Source organism: Chiloscyllium plagiosum, unplaced genomic scaffold (assembly GCF_037043375.1).
Source record: "Chiloscyllium plagiosum isolate Xiang-an unplaced genomic scaffold, Cpla_swu_hap1 HiC_scaffold_22, whole genome shotgun sequence".
NCBI lineage: Eukaryota > Metazoa > Chordata > Chondrichthyes > Orectolobiformes > Hemiscylliidae > Chiloscyllium > Chiloscyllium plagiosum.
Window position 1 is genome coordinate 26,955,132 of NW_028270160.1, and position 20,461 is coordinate 26,975,592.

The following is a 20,461-nucleotide window of genomic DNA, read 5'->3' on the forward strand; positions in this document are numbered from 1 at the left end:
GTTCACCACCTTCTGAATGAGGAAATTTCTCACTACAGTCTATTGTGTATATCCTGAAACTGCGGCTCCTTGCCAGAGGGATACATCATTCTTGCAGCTCATCCATACAGCTATATCAAAATTATACATGTTTTATTGAGACCCTTTCTTTCTCAGTTTGGTATATTTTAGTAAATAAATAACAGTAAGACAAAAAATGCAAGTTAAAATTAATAAAAGATAAATTTAGGGCTGGTATCAAGACTTGTTTCTTACATGTAGTGATTATGTAAAATAGTATCGGAGATCATGTAGGGAAGTTTGATTTATTCACTTTGTTGCAGCAATATGGATACACTCAGGTCTTTCAGAATTAATGAACTGAAATGAGTTGAATGGTCTTGCTCACATACTGTTATTTTTGTGATGTTCTCTTTCTAAATTAATGCAAGCAAAGTTGAAGAGCAGAATGAGAGTTTGGGCACTCAGTTTTAATGGAGACGTATTGAGTCAGCTTACACATATTAACAGACTCTGGCAGAAATGGATCACATGATATTGTGTCACTTTCAATGATGATATCTACATTCTCAAAAACATATTTTAAAAAATATACTAACCAAGGCACTATCACCACTTAGTCTTCCAATTTGTACCCAATATTTGTCATCCATTTTCTGCTTATTATGCTTACGAATGAGTCTAATGAATCTAAGAAACACAGCTTAAAACAACAGGTGTTTAGAAAATTTAATTGGAATGATTCTTACAATCAAAGCAAATAGCAAAAAAAGGACGTACACATTTTGAAGTTTGAAGACCAATGTATGTCCTTGATTCTATCCCTTTGTTCTTTTCTTTAGACTTCATTAGATTTTCCTAAAATAGTTCACCTTAAATTATATGAGGACATCTCTTACTGAAAATTCAGTAGAGGTCAGAGGAGGTCTACCAAACTGCTTGTCACAGATACAGCTAAAATTCAATAACACTCTTTGATGTGTGTGGAGATTGTGCTATGTGGCTGCTGTGCACAATTCTTTAAAGGCAACCATACTTAGTGAGAAGTTGGGATCAGTACCAACTACTCATTGGTAGAGGTCGTCCACTCATTCAAAGGAGGTTGAACCTCAAGGCCCATATTATTGGCAGAGATCAGATACTATTTTCAAGTTAATGTTGATCAATTTCCATTGGCTGTTGCTACGTTTCTGTAGACGTTTGTTGCTTCCTATAATTCGTTAAAATTCCAAAAGTCTTCAGCAAATTATGTAGCAGTTCTGGAAGGAGTCATTTCTGACTTCAAGGTTTCTGCACAAATCAGTTGTTTCTACTGAGGATACAGTCTCAAATATTTCCCTTGGAATACAGCATGGCTAGCAGAATAAGCAGAAGGCACATTAACCAGCGAAAGCTACCACAAGACGGATCAAGAGGGGAAAGAAGAGGTCTTAGTAGAAAATGTTACCTGGCCAAGTATTAACAGAGAATACAAGTCAAAGGAAAATCTCAGCAAGAAATGATAGGCTTGCAAGAGAAAATTCCACCCAAGTGTCACTGCAGTTCCAAAAAGCAGGTGATGCTTCCACTTAGTGGGCAAGTTGGGTTTTCTTACACAATTACATTCTTCAAAGCTCATTACATCTGCATGCACGTGTAAAATGCCAGATTTTACAGGTAGACAAGCAGAAAGTTCTGGTCCCTCTTGGGACCTTCCAGGCTCCAACTTTCAGATACCATATTTAAAACTCACTCACTGAACCCCATGAACATCATTGGACCAGGTATCATCACCCACACCCAAACTTGCAAATGATGCAGAAAACACAAAACTCTTTTGAGTTGCTCCTTCAGGGTGTGTTCAAGTGCAGGGACAATCTACTCTCAGGGATGAGGCAACAGAGCAGTCAGCAGGCTATCATCAATTCAGCTGTAGCCAAAACAACACCCAGACACAATGGCAGAAACCAAAAAAATGAAAGAATATTGAAGACACTCAATGTACAGATGTGTCAACTTTTTGCAAATGAATACAAAAGCACTTTCTACCTTCCTGTACAATCGTTTTGTACCTTTAACAGTTTTGCATTGCCCCTCATGGTATTTTAGAAAGAAATTATCACTTCAGATGCTCACAAGACCCTCAGGTACAGCACTGTGAAGAGTGCTGATGCTCTTATGTATAGGCCTCATTTCGCAGATGGAAATTTGCTGATAATGAGCAACATGAGCTACATGGTTATGTTGTATGCGCCAATTAGCATACTGTAGCCTTTTTGCATCACTCTTAATAGATTAATATCGCTTGCAAACAATGGCCTGTGCGTTACAAGCACAGTCCCATGTTAGATTAGATTACATTACAGTGTGGAAACAGGCCCTTCAGCCCTACAAGTCCACACCGACCCGCCGAAGCACAACCCACCCATACCCCTACATTTACCCCTTACCTAACACTACGGTCAATTTAGCATAGCCAATTCACCTGAGCTGCACATCTTTTGGACTGTGGGAGGAAACCCACGCAGACACGGGGAGAACGTGCAAACTCCACACAGTCGCCTGAGGCGGGAATTGAACCGGGTCTCTGGCGCTGTGAGGCAGCAGTGCTAACCACTGTGCCACCGTGCCGCCCACAGAATTTCATTCTGATGCTCTAGCCACTGAACAGGAGTTATTGGAGCAAAAGAAAAAAAAAGAAATTTTCCAATTTATGACATGCGAAACATCATAAAGTTTCACAGTAATAAAACAAGCATTTCAATGAGGGCACCAAGGCATATGCATCACACCTGGCTATTACTTATAAGTGTCCACAAAATGTTCACGCAAAGTCATTCGTTCTCTCAACCAGTCACTATCGTGTTCTCTTGTGTCTGCCTGCCTCATTTTACTACTGCTCCAGCTTCCTCTATCAACAGTTCCAACAGACTCCCTTTCTTCCACATCTGAGGCAACAGGTGGTTGCTCCACTTTTAGTATGTTCTCACTCCATCTTTGAGCTAGGTCATGCAATGCACAGTAAACAACCATAATTCTGGAGACCCTGCCCATGAGTAGTGCAGTGCTCCACCTTCGTAGTCCAAGCAATGGAAGTACATCATCAAAAACCCAAGCATCGGTTCAATGACAGCTTTAGTAAAAACATTGTATGCATCAGCCAGAGAATTGCGCTGGGTTTATTCGCCATTCTTTCTGAGGCTTCCCCTGGTCATCTATGAACCAGACCTGATGATGTGGGGCATAAACATTTGTGGCACTTGGCAGTTGTGTAGAATGTAAATGTTGCAACAGCTCCCTAAATAGCAAGTCCACACCTACAGGAATTGTTGTCTGTGAGGAAGTGAAATTTCTTTGTGTTCAGGAAACTGGTTGGCTTATATCAATCAGCTCAAAGCACCACGTGTGTATGACAGATAACCTCATGTACCCGACAGAACCCAGTAATAGGTGCATATTCCACATCGAGTGGGTTGCTGTCTGGATCTACAGTGGAATGATCCAACTGAACTGCTTTCTTGTAAACAGTATCTATAACCTCACAAATGCACTTGCGGTCTGGATTGGAAGATGCTAAACAAGACTTCAATTAAGCAAAGAAGCTGGTGGTGAGGAAATGCACTGATTTTGCTGCAACCTTCAATTCCACAGACAGAATGCTTCCTCCTAAGCCTACTGGTTGCAGATCGACCGACAGGAGATAGAAGTTGGAAATGATGGCTTCTCTAGTGGCGTGAAAAGCATTCTGTACAGTAGTTTACACATCTGGAGGTAACTGCAATGCCTTCTGTATATCATTTCCCGGTAGACTAGTCGAGTCACCGAAAACTCTCTTTCCCCACTTGCACAGCTTGCTTGTACACAGTTACAGCCCCCTGATTCTGATTTAGCTCTTCCCTTTTCCTCTTTCTTGGTCTTTTTCATCTTATCGATGGTAAGACTGCTGCTGCTTTCAATGGTTCCAACATCTGGCATGGAATTACTGATCTGTGAAGAGAGAGCAGGAATGAGACAGATACTTTGCATATGGCATCTTATCAAATTCAAGGGCAACTTTGGAGACTTATCGGGTTGCTCCCGTCCTGAGTGAAAGTCTGTCCTGCTGTCACCTGTTCATGGAGAGATGCAACCTCCATAACTCATGAATGGTGTGTGTCTTTTCTGATGCTGATACATACAATATATTTCTGCTTTTTATCTTAGCGTTATGCTTTTTGACATATGCATTCTAAGCAATGTGGATCTATTTGCCTTTCATCACCTGTTATGTAGCCCTGACACAATGGAAGATTCAGCCTGCATTATGGTTTAATCTCCAAGTCATTAACTTTTATGTTCAGCACTGTATAAATGTTCTAACATGGATGACTGTGCATTAATTTCTCCCCGACCCCAAGCTGCACCAGGAGCTCAACAGGATCAAGTTATTGGTCAACAACAACTAATTCTGACTTAGTGTTGCTGAAAAAGCATAGCAGCTCAGGCAGCATCCAAGGAACAGGAGAGTTGATGTTACAGGCATAAGCCCTTCATCAAAATGTCGACTCTGCTATTCATCAGACGCTGCCCGACCTGCTGTGTTTTTCCAGCACCACACTTTTCAACTGATTCTCCAGCACCTGCAGTTCTACTTTCTCTTAAAAATTTGACTTAATCAAATGCGAAATTACATTATATTTTGTTTTACTGGAGTTAGTTGTAAAACACATTCTATACAGAAGAAAACCATATGAGCCAGATCAAAAGTATGTGTGTTTAAGGTTGCTTTTACACTACAGGTGATTTAAAAACTTAGACTAACAAATGTGAGAATGTTTTGAAGTAATGACTTTTACTCAGACACAGCAACATTTTAAATGGTGTTAGTGTGCAGCATAGAGTATTAACAGAGAATTTTACCCAAGGAGTTTTACCCAACTTTTAGCTGGATTCTTTAAAAGTAATAATAAACTTAGCGACATCACACTGGTGTCAGTGTGCAGCATAAAGTATGTACTAGCCTATGTACATTGGTTTGTATGGTTATTTTAAGCTTGGTATCAACAGTTATTGTGGAGTTACACGTGATTCTTTTAATTGAATGGTATTGATAAATTTTGGAAAACTTTCAGACTCGTCAATTGGGAATGACTAAAGGGAGATACTACATTCTCTAACCAGATGAATACACTGTTCTATTCCTGTTACCTTATCAATTCTATAGATCTTTAGCAAGATAAGGTAAGGAGGATAAAGTGTTACATGAATCACCCTCTACGTGAAAAAATTACCCCTTAGGTCCTTTTTGCATCTTTCCCCTCTCACCCTAAACCTATGCTCTCTAGTTCTGGATTTTCCCATCCCAAGGAAAAGACCTTGTCTATTTACGCTATCCATACCAAACATGATTTTATAAACCTCTGTAAGGTTAACCTTCAGCCTCCAACGCTTCAGGGAAACAGCCCTAGCCTATTCAGCCTCTCCTTATAGCTCAACTGGAAAATGCGTTGGCATAAAATAATGGTGGTAAACTTTGAGTTCAAGTCTTTCAGCCTCTTCCGTTCTTTTGCGTATATTTCACACGTATAACTTGTTGGCCTTTGCCTTTTATCTCCTATCCCCTCTGTCCTTCTTATATTACCCCACCCCACTTTTGACTATCAGTCCTTTCACTATCTTCACGAGTACTGCTACTCTTGCCCCGACCCCATTCTCACTGAGATCCCAAGCCAAGCCTCACCCCTGTAACCAACCCTTTTTCAATTCCATTACTCTTCTTCACTACTCATAAACCAATTTACTTCATTGTGGTCACAATCCTTAATACTCAGTTCCCACCCTTCATTGTCCCTGCAATTTTTACTCTCCGCCTTGTAACCAAGTTTGCTCATTCCATTCCCAGGATCCCTCCACTATCACAGCCTTTAAGTTCCATTCACTACCTTTATTTTCTGACTGAATATACTTAAAAAGAAGTAGATGGACTTTTAGGGCCTAAAGGTGTCAAAGGGTATGAAGGGAGAGCAGGATTATGGCATTAAGTGAGAGGATTCGGCTGTGATCATGTCAAATGATTGAGTGGGTTCAATGGGCTGAATGGCATACTTCTTGTCCTATTTTCTGTGTTTTCCACCCACCCCATCCCTTCTGTAAATTTCTCATCTAGGCTTAGCCCCATTTTCCTGTCCTGGTCAGGTTTGCTGAATTCAGCCTCATTTGAGCAACGTAGTGGACCCATTGAGCCTTCATTCCTAACACTAAGTAATTAAGGACAATAGAGCTGACTGTATATGAATGAGACTCCTCATTCTGAGGAGCATGGAGGGACTTTATATCTAATGTCATAAGTGTTTGTGCAAGTAAACAGCTTATTTCCTGAGGGAGAAAAGTTAGTGTAAAATTTTGTACTCACAATAGATTGGAAGTAGTAATGGACAATTTCAGGTACCTGCCTTGTATACATAGTCAGGTTTGAGAACAGACGAGTTCCCAATTTTTGATAATGAAATTGCTCCCATTAACGTAACTCCAATAGGGTGATAATGAGTATTTGTGAAATACTAATAAACACAAAAGAGGTTCCTGTCAATTACAGTCAGAAAACCCCTGTCACATAAAATGTTCGGAGCAATTAATAACAAACGTTCAACCCACCAATTGGAAATTGGCACTTTGCCTCCTGCCCAAATAGGTCTACTCTTTTTTAAGCACCAGATAGGCCAGGAAGATTCCACTCCATGTGTCCAAGCCCTACACTTCATGAAGGATGTCTTCTTTGAGATCTACTACCTGTTGCAACCATATGGCAGGGTGAGGATGCAATGCCACAGCCACGAAGATGACCATGGCAATGAACTGTAATATGTCAAGCTCCACAGCACCATCAGCATTTGAACCACCATGACAGATATGTATCAGGAATCAAATGCTATATACTGCTCACATGGCTGATGATTCCTGGACACTAATCACACACATGGCCAGATTGCACATAATGAAAGTTCCGTTGTCACATATGACACAGCAGACCATAGCAATTCGGAATCAATGTTTCTGCTAGACCACTCTGAAGCAGCTTTATAGTACCCAGACAAAAAGATATACTGAATAAAAACCGAAAAGAACAGCAGATGCTGTAAATCAGAAATGAAAACAAAAGTTGCCAGAAAAACTCAGCAGGTTTGGCAGAATCTCTGTAGGGAATTCAAATTTAACACTTTGGGTCAGATGACCCTTCTTCAGAACTCAGCTGTTCTGAAGAAGGTTCACCAGACCTGAAACATTAACTTTGATTTCTCTACACAGTTGCTGCCAGACCTGCTGAGCTTTTCCAGCAACGTGTTTTTGTTTCTGATATAGGTATATTGCTAAGTTGCTGTTGCTGCATATCCCCACCATCATGGAGTCATAGCTCTTGCCACCAACTGCACAACCTTACTATCATGAGTACACGATCCTAGCCACATGCAAGTGCAGGCAATACCTTCCTGCCTAACTGTCCGTGATCAAATTATTCTCCAGCAATTCCAGTAAACACAACCCCAATTCCCTATAGTCCCAATTTTTTCGCTCAAAAACTGATAATCACAACGAATGCTTGACAATAACACAATAAAAACAAACACCAAATAATCATTTCAAACGATGTCATAATTACATCAACTAATCACTGTTCTATATTTCCTATGTGGAGAAAGTAAAAACTGCAGATGCTGGAGATCAGAGTCAAAAGTGTGGTGCTGGAAAAGCACAGCTGATCAGGCAGCATCCAAGGAGCAGGAGAATCGACATTTCAGGCATAAGCCCTTCATCAGGAATGGGGGGGGGGGGGTTGCTGAGAGATAAATGGGAGGGAGGTGGACCTGGGGGTAAGGAGACTGGAAATGTGATAGGTAGATGAAGGTGACAGGGAAAGGTGATAGGTTAGAGAGGAGGGTGGAGCGGATAGGTGGGAAGGAAGATGGACAGGTCAAGAGGGCAGTGCCAAGTTGGAGGCTTGGGACTGGGATAAGGCGGGGGGAGAGGAAATGAAGAAACTGGTGAAATCCAAATTGATCCCATGAGGTTGCAGGGTCCCTTAGTGGAAGATGAGGTGTTCTTCCTCCAGGCGTCCGGTGGTTAGGGTTGGCGATGGAGGCGGCCCAGAACTTGCATGTCCTTGATGGAGGGGGAGGGAGTTAAAGTATTTGGCCATAGGGAGGTGGGGTTGGTTGATGCAGGTGTCCCAGAGATGTTCTCTGGAACGACCCACAAGTTGGCGTCCTGTCTCCCCAATGTAGGGGAGACCACATCGGATGCAACTGATACAGTAAATGACATGTCTGGAATACAGGTAAATTTCTGTTGGATGTGGAAGGATCCTTGGGGGCACCAGATGGAGGTGAGGGAGAAGATGCGGGCTCAGTTTTTGGATTTCCTGCGTTGGTAGGGGATGGTGCTGGGAGTCGTATGTGGGCGGGGGCAAGGGTGCGTGAATCTGACAAGAGAATCATGGAGGGAATGGTCTCTCCAAAATGCAATTAGGGTGGGGATGGAAATATATCCCTCATGGTGGGGTCTGTTTGTAGGCGGCGGAAGTGGCGGAGGATGATGCGATGTAGCTGGAGATTGGTGAGGACCGGGGGATTCTGTCCTTGTTGCGATTGGAGGGGTAGGGTTCAGGGATGGACGTGCAGTAAGTGAAAGAGATCCACTGGAGGGCCTCGTCGACCACATGGGAGGGGATATTGCAGTTGTGGTTCTGTTCGCCGAGCTGGGAATTTGTGTTGCAGACGTTTCGTCCCCTGTCTAGGTGACATTCTCAGTGCTTGGGAGCCTCCTGTGAAGCGCTTCTGTGATGTTTCCTCCGGCATTTATAGTGGTTTGAATCTGCCGCTTCCGGTTGTCAGTTCCAGCTGTCCGTTGCAGTGGTCAGTATATTGGGTCCAAGTCGATGTGCTTATTGATTGAATCTGGATGAGAGCAGAAGGTAGCGCAGATCCAGTCAACTTGGGGATCATTTCAGAGAACATCTCTGGGATACCTGCACTAACCAAAGCCACCACCCTGTGGCCAAACACTTTAACTTCCTCTCCCACTCCACCAAGGACACGGAGGTCCTGGACCTCCTCCATTACCAAACCCTAACCACCCGACGCCAGGATGAAGAATGCCTCATCTTCCACCTTGGGACCCTGCAACCACACGAGATCAATGTGGATTTCACCAGTTTCCTCATTTCCCCTTCTCCCACCTTATCCCAGTCTCAAGCCTCCAACTCAGCACCTCCCTCTTGACCTGTCCATCTTCCTTCACACCTATCCGCTCCACCCTCCTTTCCAATCTAATCTATGACCTTTGCCCTACCCATCTTCATCTATCACTTTTCCAGCTACCTTTTCCCCAACCCAATCCACCCCTCCCATTTATCTCTCAGCCCCTATGGCCCACAAGGTTCATTCCTGGTGAAGGGCTTATGCCTGAAACGTAGATTCTCCTGCTCGTCGGATGCTGCCTGACCTAGTGTGCTTTTCCAGCACCACGCTCTCGACAATGTATTCCCTATGTGTCCATTTTCTCTATGTTTTATCTATTGCTATGCATTACTCTGTTGGCTGTGCAAAGTTACTATTTATCAATGAAACAGGCTTTGAATAACAACTTCATGCAGGTTTGACCCTTTTAAGTCCTGTCTACATCCTCTCAGCAAATGGGAAACTAGACCACCAGGGAAGGTAGTGAAGACAATGGATTCATAATTCATGAAGGCACTGCCAATCCCAGTCTCAACAATGCCCGAATCTACTGGAGTGCAGATTACTGAGCAGACATGAAATCCATGCACTCCTTTAACACAGCTGCCCAAATTTGTGACAGCAGATGTCTGAACTTGCATGCAAACAAGTTGAGATTGAGAGAGCGATCTGACCTTACAAGGGAGAAACTGAGCTTGCAAGGACTCAGTCTAAGCTTCTGCTATTTCAGCTTGTGTTACAATAGAATCAATGACATTAGTAATCGTGCACTGTATCATAGATAAATCCACAAGTGTGCTAAAGGAATTGGCCACTACTTCCATGCACTCCAAGTTAAATACAAAGTCCTGTTCAAAGTTGGTGCCAGAAACCCCAATGCTCTTTAACATTGCTATATAAATTAGGCCTTCCAAAAGGCCTCACACTGCAGCAATGAGTTCAATTGAGACTATACATCAACCATCTTCTGTAATCTGCCCTGTTAGAGTCCTCTGCAGCAGAAGTGATTCGTCCTCCAAGGAGCTGGTCTCAGTGCTACCCTTGTCCCATGTGCTATCCACAGGCCACTCGTCCCTGGTAACGCTTTAGGTGACATCTATGCTATCCTTTTAAGTATGAGCAACATCAGTTTCTGAATTATATCTGTGACTAAGATCAAGTGACAATGTCTCTTTATCAACACTCCCTTCTTGGTCTTCCAACATGGTCTTGTCATGATGTACTTTTTTAGTAAAGACCCATCCTTTCCATACCTGTCCTTCACAAATTCACTTATCCTTAATGTGCTCCTTGATATGAGCAACAAGTTCTGCTTAATAGAGATTGTTCATCGATGAGTGATAATAATGCAGTGAACTGATGTATGCCAGAGGATAGTGATACATTTGGTGAGATATGGCATTTTATGATGGATTCACTGACCTTGAGGTTACTGAGCTTGTTGTAATGTGCATTCAGCACTTTGGGGCTAGATTCAGTGCATTAGCGTTAACAAATATCTATTCATATTGCTTTCTCAATTCTAGAGGGTCAACTGGAACCCTTTTAATGGAGCACATTGTCTCCTGTCTCCATGGCTGATAGTCAGGTCCCCTGGCACCTGCGGCAGTTAGAACAGACAGCCGAGACGGCAGCAAGAACAGGAAGCCCCAGACTTAGTTCAGCACAGACTAGAGACAAGACCTGGCATGGACTGGAGGTGAGGCCTGGTGCAATCTGCTTAAAGGACTGTAATGCTGATTTATTTGTGATTTTTTAATCCTATACCTAAGACGACCTTGTAAGTGGCAACTTTGTAAACTTTTCTATGGACTCGTGTGAGGACATGACCCCATAAACCTAATTCTAATTCCAAAAAAAAAACACTGTATGAATAAAAGTTCACATTATTGTTGGGAGATATTACACTATCTACAAAGGAAAGCAAATTTTCAAATTAGAGATGATGAGTTGGCATTTAGTATTTGCTAACTGGTTATCAAAATAGCTTTTTTCTTTAAAAAAAAGGACCCAATATTTAATGAGCATGTACTCAAAACAAGAATTTACAGCATGGGCACAGGCCTTTTACCCAACAGGTTTCTGCTCGTGCTTATTCCATCCACAAGCTTTCTTCTGTCTTCCTTCAACACACCCTATAAATAAATCTTTCTATTTCTTTCTCTCTTGTGTACTTATTCAGTTTCCCCTTAATCCAATTTTCTAGTTGATCGCACACATTGAAGAACAGATGGATATCCAAAAACGTTGTCCTGCAATATTATTTCTTTCCCACATCATAAGAAGTGATCGATCAAGGAAAAAAAATAAATCAGTAAAAATTGGATATAAAAGATGGAACCTAAGGTACAGAATGTTGAGTATGCAAAGGTATTATGTGAAGATTTCATAGGTTTTGCAATACATAGTTAATTACAGCTAAAATGACAACTGCATTCTGAAAATTATATACATTTGGCACAAGTTAGATTTACAGATTCAGGAAATCCTAAAATATATTGAAAGCCTAGAAATATGTTCTCTAATAGCACATTGTACAATCATTGTGCCTGTCACTGATATAAAACAGGTTCTAAAATATGAATGCACCAGAATATTATTTGCTAGTTAATTGCAACACCATTTATAAATATTCTAGAACATGAAAAAATTACCCCAAAACAAACATCTGCAAATCAAAACAGGATACGTCAACATGCAATACCAACTCTCTGTCAGACTGTCTACAAACATCAATTTGTCACCCGAAGATAAGCTGAGTGTTGTTGGATTTCTTCAGCTCAAACCATTTATCCTAGCTCACCCCACTTCTGCTGCCAGTCGAAGATGCTATCAAGCTCTATTGTGCAGTGTATTCTACCAAGTGTCAAAATCGACCCCAGAGGGTCACTACTTCACATATCACTGCTTGCTATCAGCAGCCTGGGGATAAGAGCAATTTGGAAATCTCACCTCTGCAGAGACCTGTTATCATTTCAGATCATTGAGGACCAAAGGTCCACACTAGTTTCAGGGAAAAGGCCACTGCTTGTCATCATGTGCAAGAACAAGTATTTTCTGTTCTTGGCTTTTCTCCAGCTTTCAACTTTGAGTTACCTGGTTTCAGAGTTGGCCAATGCTAAACACCATATATAAATCATGTAAAACAGATCCTAGTTAGGATTTCAATTTTTTAAACAAACAAACAGTGAAAGTCAAAATATGCAATTCAAAAAAAACTGAAGCTCAGCAAAAAATTACATTGATGCATATGGAAGAAATATCCCAAACATCAAGCTTATATATACACTCATTTAATAAAGCTAAGACATTTCATTTATAAAGATTAAATAATTTACAAAGGATAGGAGAGCTTTCAAAACTTCAAGTGGAAATTAAGTTGAAAGATGGTTTTACCTATTTTTCAATGTAATCTGCATATTAAACATGACCTAAGTCTAGTGTGAAGCTTGCAGATTTCCTTTGTCTGTAACCAATATACAAAAGGATCACACAGTTCATATTTTAAATCAACAATAGAAAAATGTACTCCTACCCCTGTAACATAATAATCAAGCATCCCATGACCTTTGCAGATAAAAGCCCAAATACCCATTTTATTACCAGTGAAAAGTAAAAATGTGGGGATAAAATATTTAAATTTAGCATGTTTTGGGGCAGTTATAAAATACAGAAAAAGAAATAATTGTCATAATGGAAAACAAAATTATGTACTTCAGGTATCTCAAGTACTTAATTTTGCTATTTATGCTAAATAGCGTAAAGCAATCAGAGAAGGTTCAATGTTTTAGGACAAATTGTTTAATCCTTTTTTGTAGTCATGCGCCATCTTCTTCCATTCTGGACAGGGGACTGGCAGAGTGTAACCCTTACCTTTAAAATGGAAATACAAGATTATTGGCACAATGAACCATTCATCTTTATTAAGCTTTTCAGTATGTGGAGGCACTTAGCAGCATTAATATTACAAGCTGTTAATATTTATGTATTTAATATTAAAACGTGATGCACAATGTACAGGAATTACATTATCAAAGAACTTTGATTATTACTGTTTATTTCAGGCTTTGTTTGGTGCTTGGTGTGGCCTTCATAATTGCATATACCTCAATAAAGTTTAATTGGATTTCTATATGATCTTATAAATATATTATTTAAATGTATGCAATTATTTTACTTGGAATATTTTACAATACGAGTTCACTGATATTAAAGGTCACATAATTATTGCATCTACTGGGAAACAATTTCTCCACTGACACTTAACAACATCTTCTAGAACTGCACAAAATTCATAATGATTTCAGTCTTCTTCAGACATCTAGATCAAGAAATCAAAGTTTGACCCATTATTCATCGAAAGTTTACAGAAGAAATTTTACAACTAATTTTCTTAATATTTGTAACAAAATCAACAGTTAATTCCTCCAAAGTAATAAGAACAAATACATTTCACAAAGTAATTTCAATTTCAAGGTCTTAGGAGCATCGACACTTTCATTCTTTGGAAGATGTTTGGCCTCCATATACAGGAAACAGCACAACCCCTTGTATAGTGTGTCACATCGAAAAACATTCCTTACAAAATTCATGATCAGGTTATCTGCATTGGTTTTCTGCATACAACAAGAAATAATGCAATTTGCACCCTTTTATTGGTATCTTGTGCTCCCACAGATAGTGACTTTGGAAATGGAAAGGCCACTTAAGTTGGTAGGATTTCATGAAGCAGAACACTCTGCCATCCTGTCAACCTCCACTGTATTTAAATTCAGGATGGGAAGATCCATTCCTAAACTCTGATCAAGGACAAAGATAATTGTTTCTGAATAAGGAACTAGATATAAGCACAGCGTGTCTGCTGATAATCATACCTCCTTGCTCCTGTGTCTGACCTCCCTGCTCCTCTCTCCCCATGGCATTCAAGCCTAGAAATGTCTCCAACACTCCATAAATTGTTTACCTCACACCTGGATCCCATACAAACCTGAATATCCTTATGATTGCAGCCATGGCCTCCTACGAGGAACTGGCAAATGCAACAACTGTCCACCTTTGGCCAGTAGCTCTCACTAAGTGGGAAAGAGAGAAGAAGCTGACTGAAGATGTCAGCGGCCTCAGAAAGTGACAAACTAGAGTCACTAAATAACCAGAATTTGGAACATTTTCTGGCATAGGTGATAGCAATAGCAAAATCATGCTAAATTTTACAGCATCCTTTTTTTAAATATATTTTTATTAAAAGGAAAATTTCTTTTGAATATTACAAATACAAAACCTAACAATTCAAACTAATACTTAAAAGGAAACATGCTAATTACATAAATAAATATCAAACAACTAAGCTAAAAAATAAAAGTCTTAACAACAATAATAATGATAATAACCACAACACAGTTTAACAAAGCAAAGCAATAGCCCTCGATCATCAACTGCACAAGTTTATACATATTCATATGTTCGTAGCTCCACCTCTCTGGATACCAGATTCATTACATAGAATTGTCATGGCTATATAAAGGCGCTTAGTAGTATGGTGTACCCAGGTAGTCCAAAAAGGGAAGCCACGTCTGATAGAAATTCTCAGTTTTATGGTGTACCATACTCCTCAGAAAGTCCAAGGGGATGTGCTCCACGACTAGCTCACATCAGCCCTGGGGGATTTTCCGACACCTAGCCTAATATAATGTTCTTCCTGGCACAAATCATGAGGATTCCTTTTTTTGTGTGCATCTAATGAAAGTGAATTAACAAAGCCAAGAACAGGAGATACCAGGTCCTTCTCCACCTCCATCCCCAAGGCCTTCTTTATTTCACCTACCACAGCACTCCAATATGCCCGCAGTTTGTGGCAGGACCAAAGACAATGAGTAAGCATGCCCACGCTCACTTTACATTTAGGACACAAAGGAGATGCTCCTGTTTTAAATTTAGCAAGGTGGTCTGAGGCCAGATGGACCCTGTGGAGAATCTTCAATTGCAAGGCATGGGTCCTGTTGCAAATCGAGATCCTTCGTGCGTTCTCCCAGAGAAGAACAAAAAGAAAATCACCAAAGGCACTGATTGAAGGAATTTACCCCCATTCCAAGGAAATACCTACATATCCTACAACCATCCCAACCACCTCAACTCCCACCAGCTGGGGTGGCACCACATACACCAACCAACTGGTAGAGAGATTTAAAAAAACACACCCAAAAGCAAGGTTAGCACTATAAATAAGGCAACGAAAAACAAATATGTCACCCATCCCTTAACATAACTTAGAGATTAAAGATACTCTATCCATTCCAGACATCATTTCATGCAACTTATTACCAGAAAGGACATTCCATCAAGTCCTTTTTATAGAAGAGCAAGCCCGAACAGCTCTGTCCTCTACGCCTATTCGGCCGTTTGACTTAAGTCAACGTGTCCACAAAGCCCTTCGCTTTCTCTGGCGAGCCAAACAAATGCATGGATGCATTATGATTGATCCGAAGCACCGCTGGATATCTTGAAGAATACTGGATCCCAAGCTCTCTCAATTTCCTATTGACGCCATCATAGGACTTCCTTTTGCAGACTACTGCTGTCGTGAAGTTTTGAAAAACATGACCCTGGAGCCGCCACATCCCAATGCCCTCGAATCCCTCCCCTGGGCTCTAGAGGCTTCCATAACTCTCTGCTTGTCTTTATAATGATGAAACCTCACCAGGACAGGTGTGGGCGCTGATCCGCACCTTTCTTTCATGCCTCGATCCAATAGGCTCTTTCAATTGTTATCCTTCCCTTTTCAACTGTTATCCTTCCCTTTTCAACGTCCAAACCAAGGAACTGTGGGAACCACTTCTCGAAGAACTCTACCAGTCCACCAGCCTCTCACTTCTGACCCTTCCGGTATGCCAAAAACACGCAGGTTCTTTCTTCTGCCCCAGTTTTCGAGATTGTCTACCAGGTCCAACAGACCATGGATCAGTGTTTCCAAGGTTTCAATTCAACTCTTGGAGGAGTCAGTCTCTGCCTGTACCCCTGCAGCCAGGCACTCGGGCTCGTCAGTCCTTTCTCCCAGGTCTTGCAGCATAGCAGATACAGGAGCCAGCTTCTCCTCAATTCTTTCCTGGATCTGTCTCCCCAGGACTTCATGAGATTTGGCCAGCTCCTCAAACAGGGTTGGGTGAGTAAGCAAGCCCACTGCTTCAGAGGGCTGGGCAGTGGCTCCGGCCCTGGGCGAGCTTCCTCCTTTCTTCCACATTCTCCAGCTGCAAGAACAAAGGTAAGTAGAGTTTTTCAGGTTTCTAGCTTCTTTACTGTGGTTTTATTCATAGTAAAGTATTTGGGATGGGTCCTAGCTCTGTCGGGTCAGTGTTACAGCACGGAGCCCAGCAAACGCTATCCTAGCAGGATGCAGCTATCTTGGATCCCCCATAGCATTTTAATATAGAAAAATATCGAGAGATGCTTCACCAAGGCATATTCAGCAAGAACTGAAAAAGTTAAAATAAAAGTATTTATTACTAACAGCTTAATCAAATTGTCCAAATTTATAGATGTATACATACGAATGCATAGAAGAATACAAAAAGACTTATTTGTTTTAATATAGTGCCTTGATTGTAGTAATAGGTCTTTAAAACACTTCACAAGAATGCCATCAAATGAAATTTGACATCAAGTCACAAATGGAGATATCAAGGTAGATGGCTAAAGGCATAGTCAAAGAAGCAGTTCCTATATGTAACTAGTAATTCCACTGATTCCTCACATAAACATCTGTGCACAGTTCTGAACTGAATTGCTTTCATTTAGATCTAAGCAATCCTAATAGAGTCTGATGCTTTCTACAAACAGGGCATCACCTAGGTAAGTTGTTCATTGCAATTTTGCAAAGTGCCATAATTGGTGATTATCAGAAGTTTTTTTTTAAAAATACAAATTGCAAACATTCGAAAAATCTCCAAATAATCAAACATGGCAAGAAAACAGTTAACTATTGTTGTACTTCTACTTGCAGAATAATTTTACCCTAGCCTACAATCCATTTATATAATGTTGTTGACCTGCATACAAATGAGTGGCGTGCAGTACAATTTTAAACTTTCCTGCAAATATGCACATCACTCATTGTACAAATATGAACTGGTCCAGAGTAATCTGCAAAAATGCAACGTAAAACTTAGTGATTAAATTTTTAAAGGAATTTATTTAAGAAACCACTTCAACTTACCTTACGAATAAAATATATCTAACATTTTGTTACAAAGCATTCTATGTGTGGGCTAAGGTTTTGAAATGATTTATTGTTATAGAACTTTTTTTTATATGTAGAAGCCCTACAGTGTGGAAACAGGCCCTTCGGCCCAACAGATCCACTACGACCCTCCGAATAGTAACCATCCAGACCCATTCCCCTACCCTATTACTATACGCTATCCTCTGACCAATGCACCTAATCAACACATCCCTGAACACGCTGGGCAATTTAGCATGGCCAATTCATCTAAACTGCACATCTTTGAACCGGATTACCCGGAGGAAACACACATAGACACAGAGGAGAATGTGCAAACTCCACATAGACAGTCAGCCGAGGCTGGAATCGAACGTGTGTCCCTGGCGCTGTGAGACAACAGTGCTAACCACTGAACCACCGTGCTGCCCTCCACCAGTTGGTTGTTTGCATTATATTTAAATGAAACAGATTCACAAAAGAGACCAGTTGCATAACACAAAATAACATCAAACAAAAGTAAAAACAAAACACCACCATGAACAACCTATGAAGTTGAATTTGTTTAACTACATTTCCTATGCAATTTAGAGAACAATCTATTTGGCGATTTTTTAAAAAAGGCTACTGTTAAAAAATACTTGTGACATCCTATGATAATAAAATACAGCAGGATCAAGAAAACACCCTGAATCATCTTGTCTTCAACTCAAAAAACATTCAGTGCTGTAATTTATGCTGGTACAATCATACATTTGTACAGATCAAGACAAGCAATATGAATTATAATGTGTCCCTAACCAAAGTGCTTCACTCAATGCCATATGCATAGTAACTAGACGTCTGGAATCCAGCCAAGGTTCAGCTGCCAGCAAAAACTTTGTCACCTGCTTTGAACATCTGAAGTATGTTTACCCAATAGATTTCATTAAATTACATTTCCATTAGGAAGCATACAATGTTGATACTCGTCTCAAAGATAAAAGGAATGGCTAAGAGGCATGTCATTTGGCTTCCAGCTGATTGCAGTTTCTGGGCCAATCAAGAGAAGCAGCCAGAACAATACTTTATAAAGGCAGTATCCCCAAAGGCTGCAAGTTGGGTACAGCAAAACCATTAAAAAGGACCAGATAATTAAAACAAGTACTTCCTTTTCTAAAAACATTTTTAAAATCAAATTTAAATGTTAACATGTTTCATGCAATTAAATTGGGTCTTCAAAACTGATGGATATGTTTTAAAATGCAAGTTGAAATAGTTAAACTGCTGTTCAAAAAATAACATATGATCATTTATTTGTGGTTTAGTGCTCTTTCATTTTTAATGTTTGTCCAGTGATGCGGCAGTACAATTAATAGCATTCTGTTGAATAGCATAGGAAAAAATGCACCATTTTTAAACTTTACTCTGGAAGTATAAGTATTAACAGACTAATCTGACAAGGTTTCAAGATCCTGTCAATGCTGAGGTGCATTTTTTTTGTAAACACTATTTTCATTATTAAAACACAATAAAAATCAAAAGTATTGTCAAAATGAAGATAAAGCAATGCGCACAAACAACTGCACATTTCTGGAGACCAATTTAAGGCCAACCACAATCAAAATTGTGGTAAACACCCAGATATATTGTTTGTTTCTTGATAATTTTTCCTGATTATGGAAAACTATGATGTACTAGACAAACATTTACTTTATATAATGAATCTGTTCTCTGGGGACCAGCAACATTTCTCCTTGAACTGGGCTATTACTCAGAGATGCCGAACAGTGATCAAACTGGTTAGTTTAAGTTTAATTGGTTCTATCCATCAGCACTGGGGCCATTACATTGCGTGTGTCACAGTTTATTACTAGTTCTCAGCCTCCTACCCCACTATCAATCAAAAATGCAAAACCTATACATGGTCATAGATGAAACGGTATTGATTTTTAAACTCTTTTTAAAATTTCTATTTACTTTCTATTTTAAACACTAGTTATCAAAATGGAATTTGGGTTCACATCTACAATACTTTAAATTAAGAAATGTTTTGGCTCAGATTTCAACTTTGTTCTCAAAGGAAGGTGCTAAACAAAGAGAGAGGGACACACATGGAGGCCAAATAACACTGGGTTGCATGGGGAATTTGTCACTGAAGAAAAGGCAAGAATTAATCCAATGTATACAACATTGATAAAGTGCATTACTAATTCACACTAGCTTTCCAAAGAGGAAGAAGGGATTAAACATACATGAAATATGCCCCCAAATATTACACATTAAAACAGAATTAATTATGTGTTCTTTCTTTACTAATCCTCCTCAGTGACTCCATATATAAGAATGTAGACTGTGTTAGAAACTCATTTGTGCATCTCGGAAAGCACTGAGCTCTGGCTTCATGAACACCAAAACAAATAACAAACATCTCTTAGAATTGTCTAATATCTGAAATTTAATTTACTTTCACAGGTTACTGGACATAAGTGAAAGATTGTCTAGTTCACAAAGCTCCAGGTAATAAAAACCATCATTCACAACTCTTAAACACGGTGTGGTTGCTGTACACAAATCAACACAACCAAAATAAAATTATTGTGCAAGCCATCAGAAATAAAAAAAAACTACGTCAATAAAAAAAAAATCACTTTCATCATATGTTCCAGAAAAAAAACATCCAACAAGAAATCAGCTGATTGATTCAAACCAGCACCTACGGTCTTACTAGTCAGAAAACGCCTGATCTCGGAAGCTGAGCAGACTCAGGCCTGGTTAGTACTTGGATGGGAGACCGCCTGGGATTACCAGGTGCAGTAGGCTTAATAAATGGGCAGCACAGTGGCACAGTGGTTAGCACTGCTGCCTCACAGCACCAGAGACCTGGGTTCAATTCCGGCCTCAGGCAACTGTCTGTGTGGAGTTTGCACATTCTCCCAATGTCTGCATGGGTTTCCTCCAGGCGCTCCGGTTTCCTCCCACAGTCCAAAGATCTGCAGGTTAGGTGAATTGGCCATGCTAAATTGCCCATCGTGTTAGGTGAAGGGGTAAATGTAGGGGAATGGATCTGGGTGGGTTGCTC

At 40.3% G+C, this 20,461-nt stretch overlaps 1 protein-coding gene across 5 annotated transcripts in view; it reads right to left on the reverse strand.

The window, feature by feature from the left end:
- The window catches only part of vti1a (vesicle transport through interaction with t-SNAREs 1A), a 334,105-nt gene that overhangs the window by 270,348 nt on the left and 43,296 nt on the right, over positions 1-20,461 (reverse strand). The window contains exon 4 of one of the 5 annotated variants that reach the window (XM_087998892.1): positions 713-3,966. The exons of the other annotated variants lie outside the window; for them this stretch is intronic. Within the exon in view, the coding sequence (XP_087855018.1) occupies positions 3,652-3,966 (315 nt within the window). The 3' untranslated portion in view covers positions 713-3,651. Of the gene's footprint in view, positions 1-712; positions 3,967-20,461 lie in introns of those variants that run through there. 5 annotated transcript variants of the gene reach the window in all.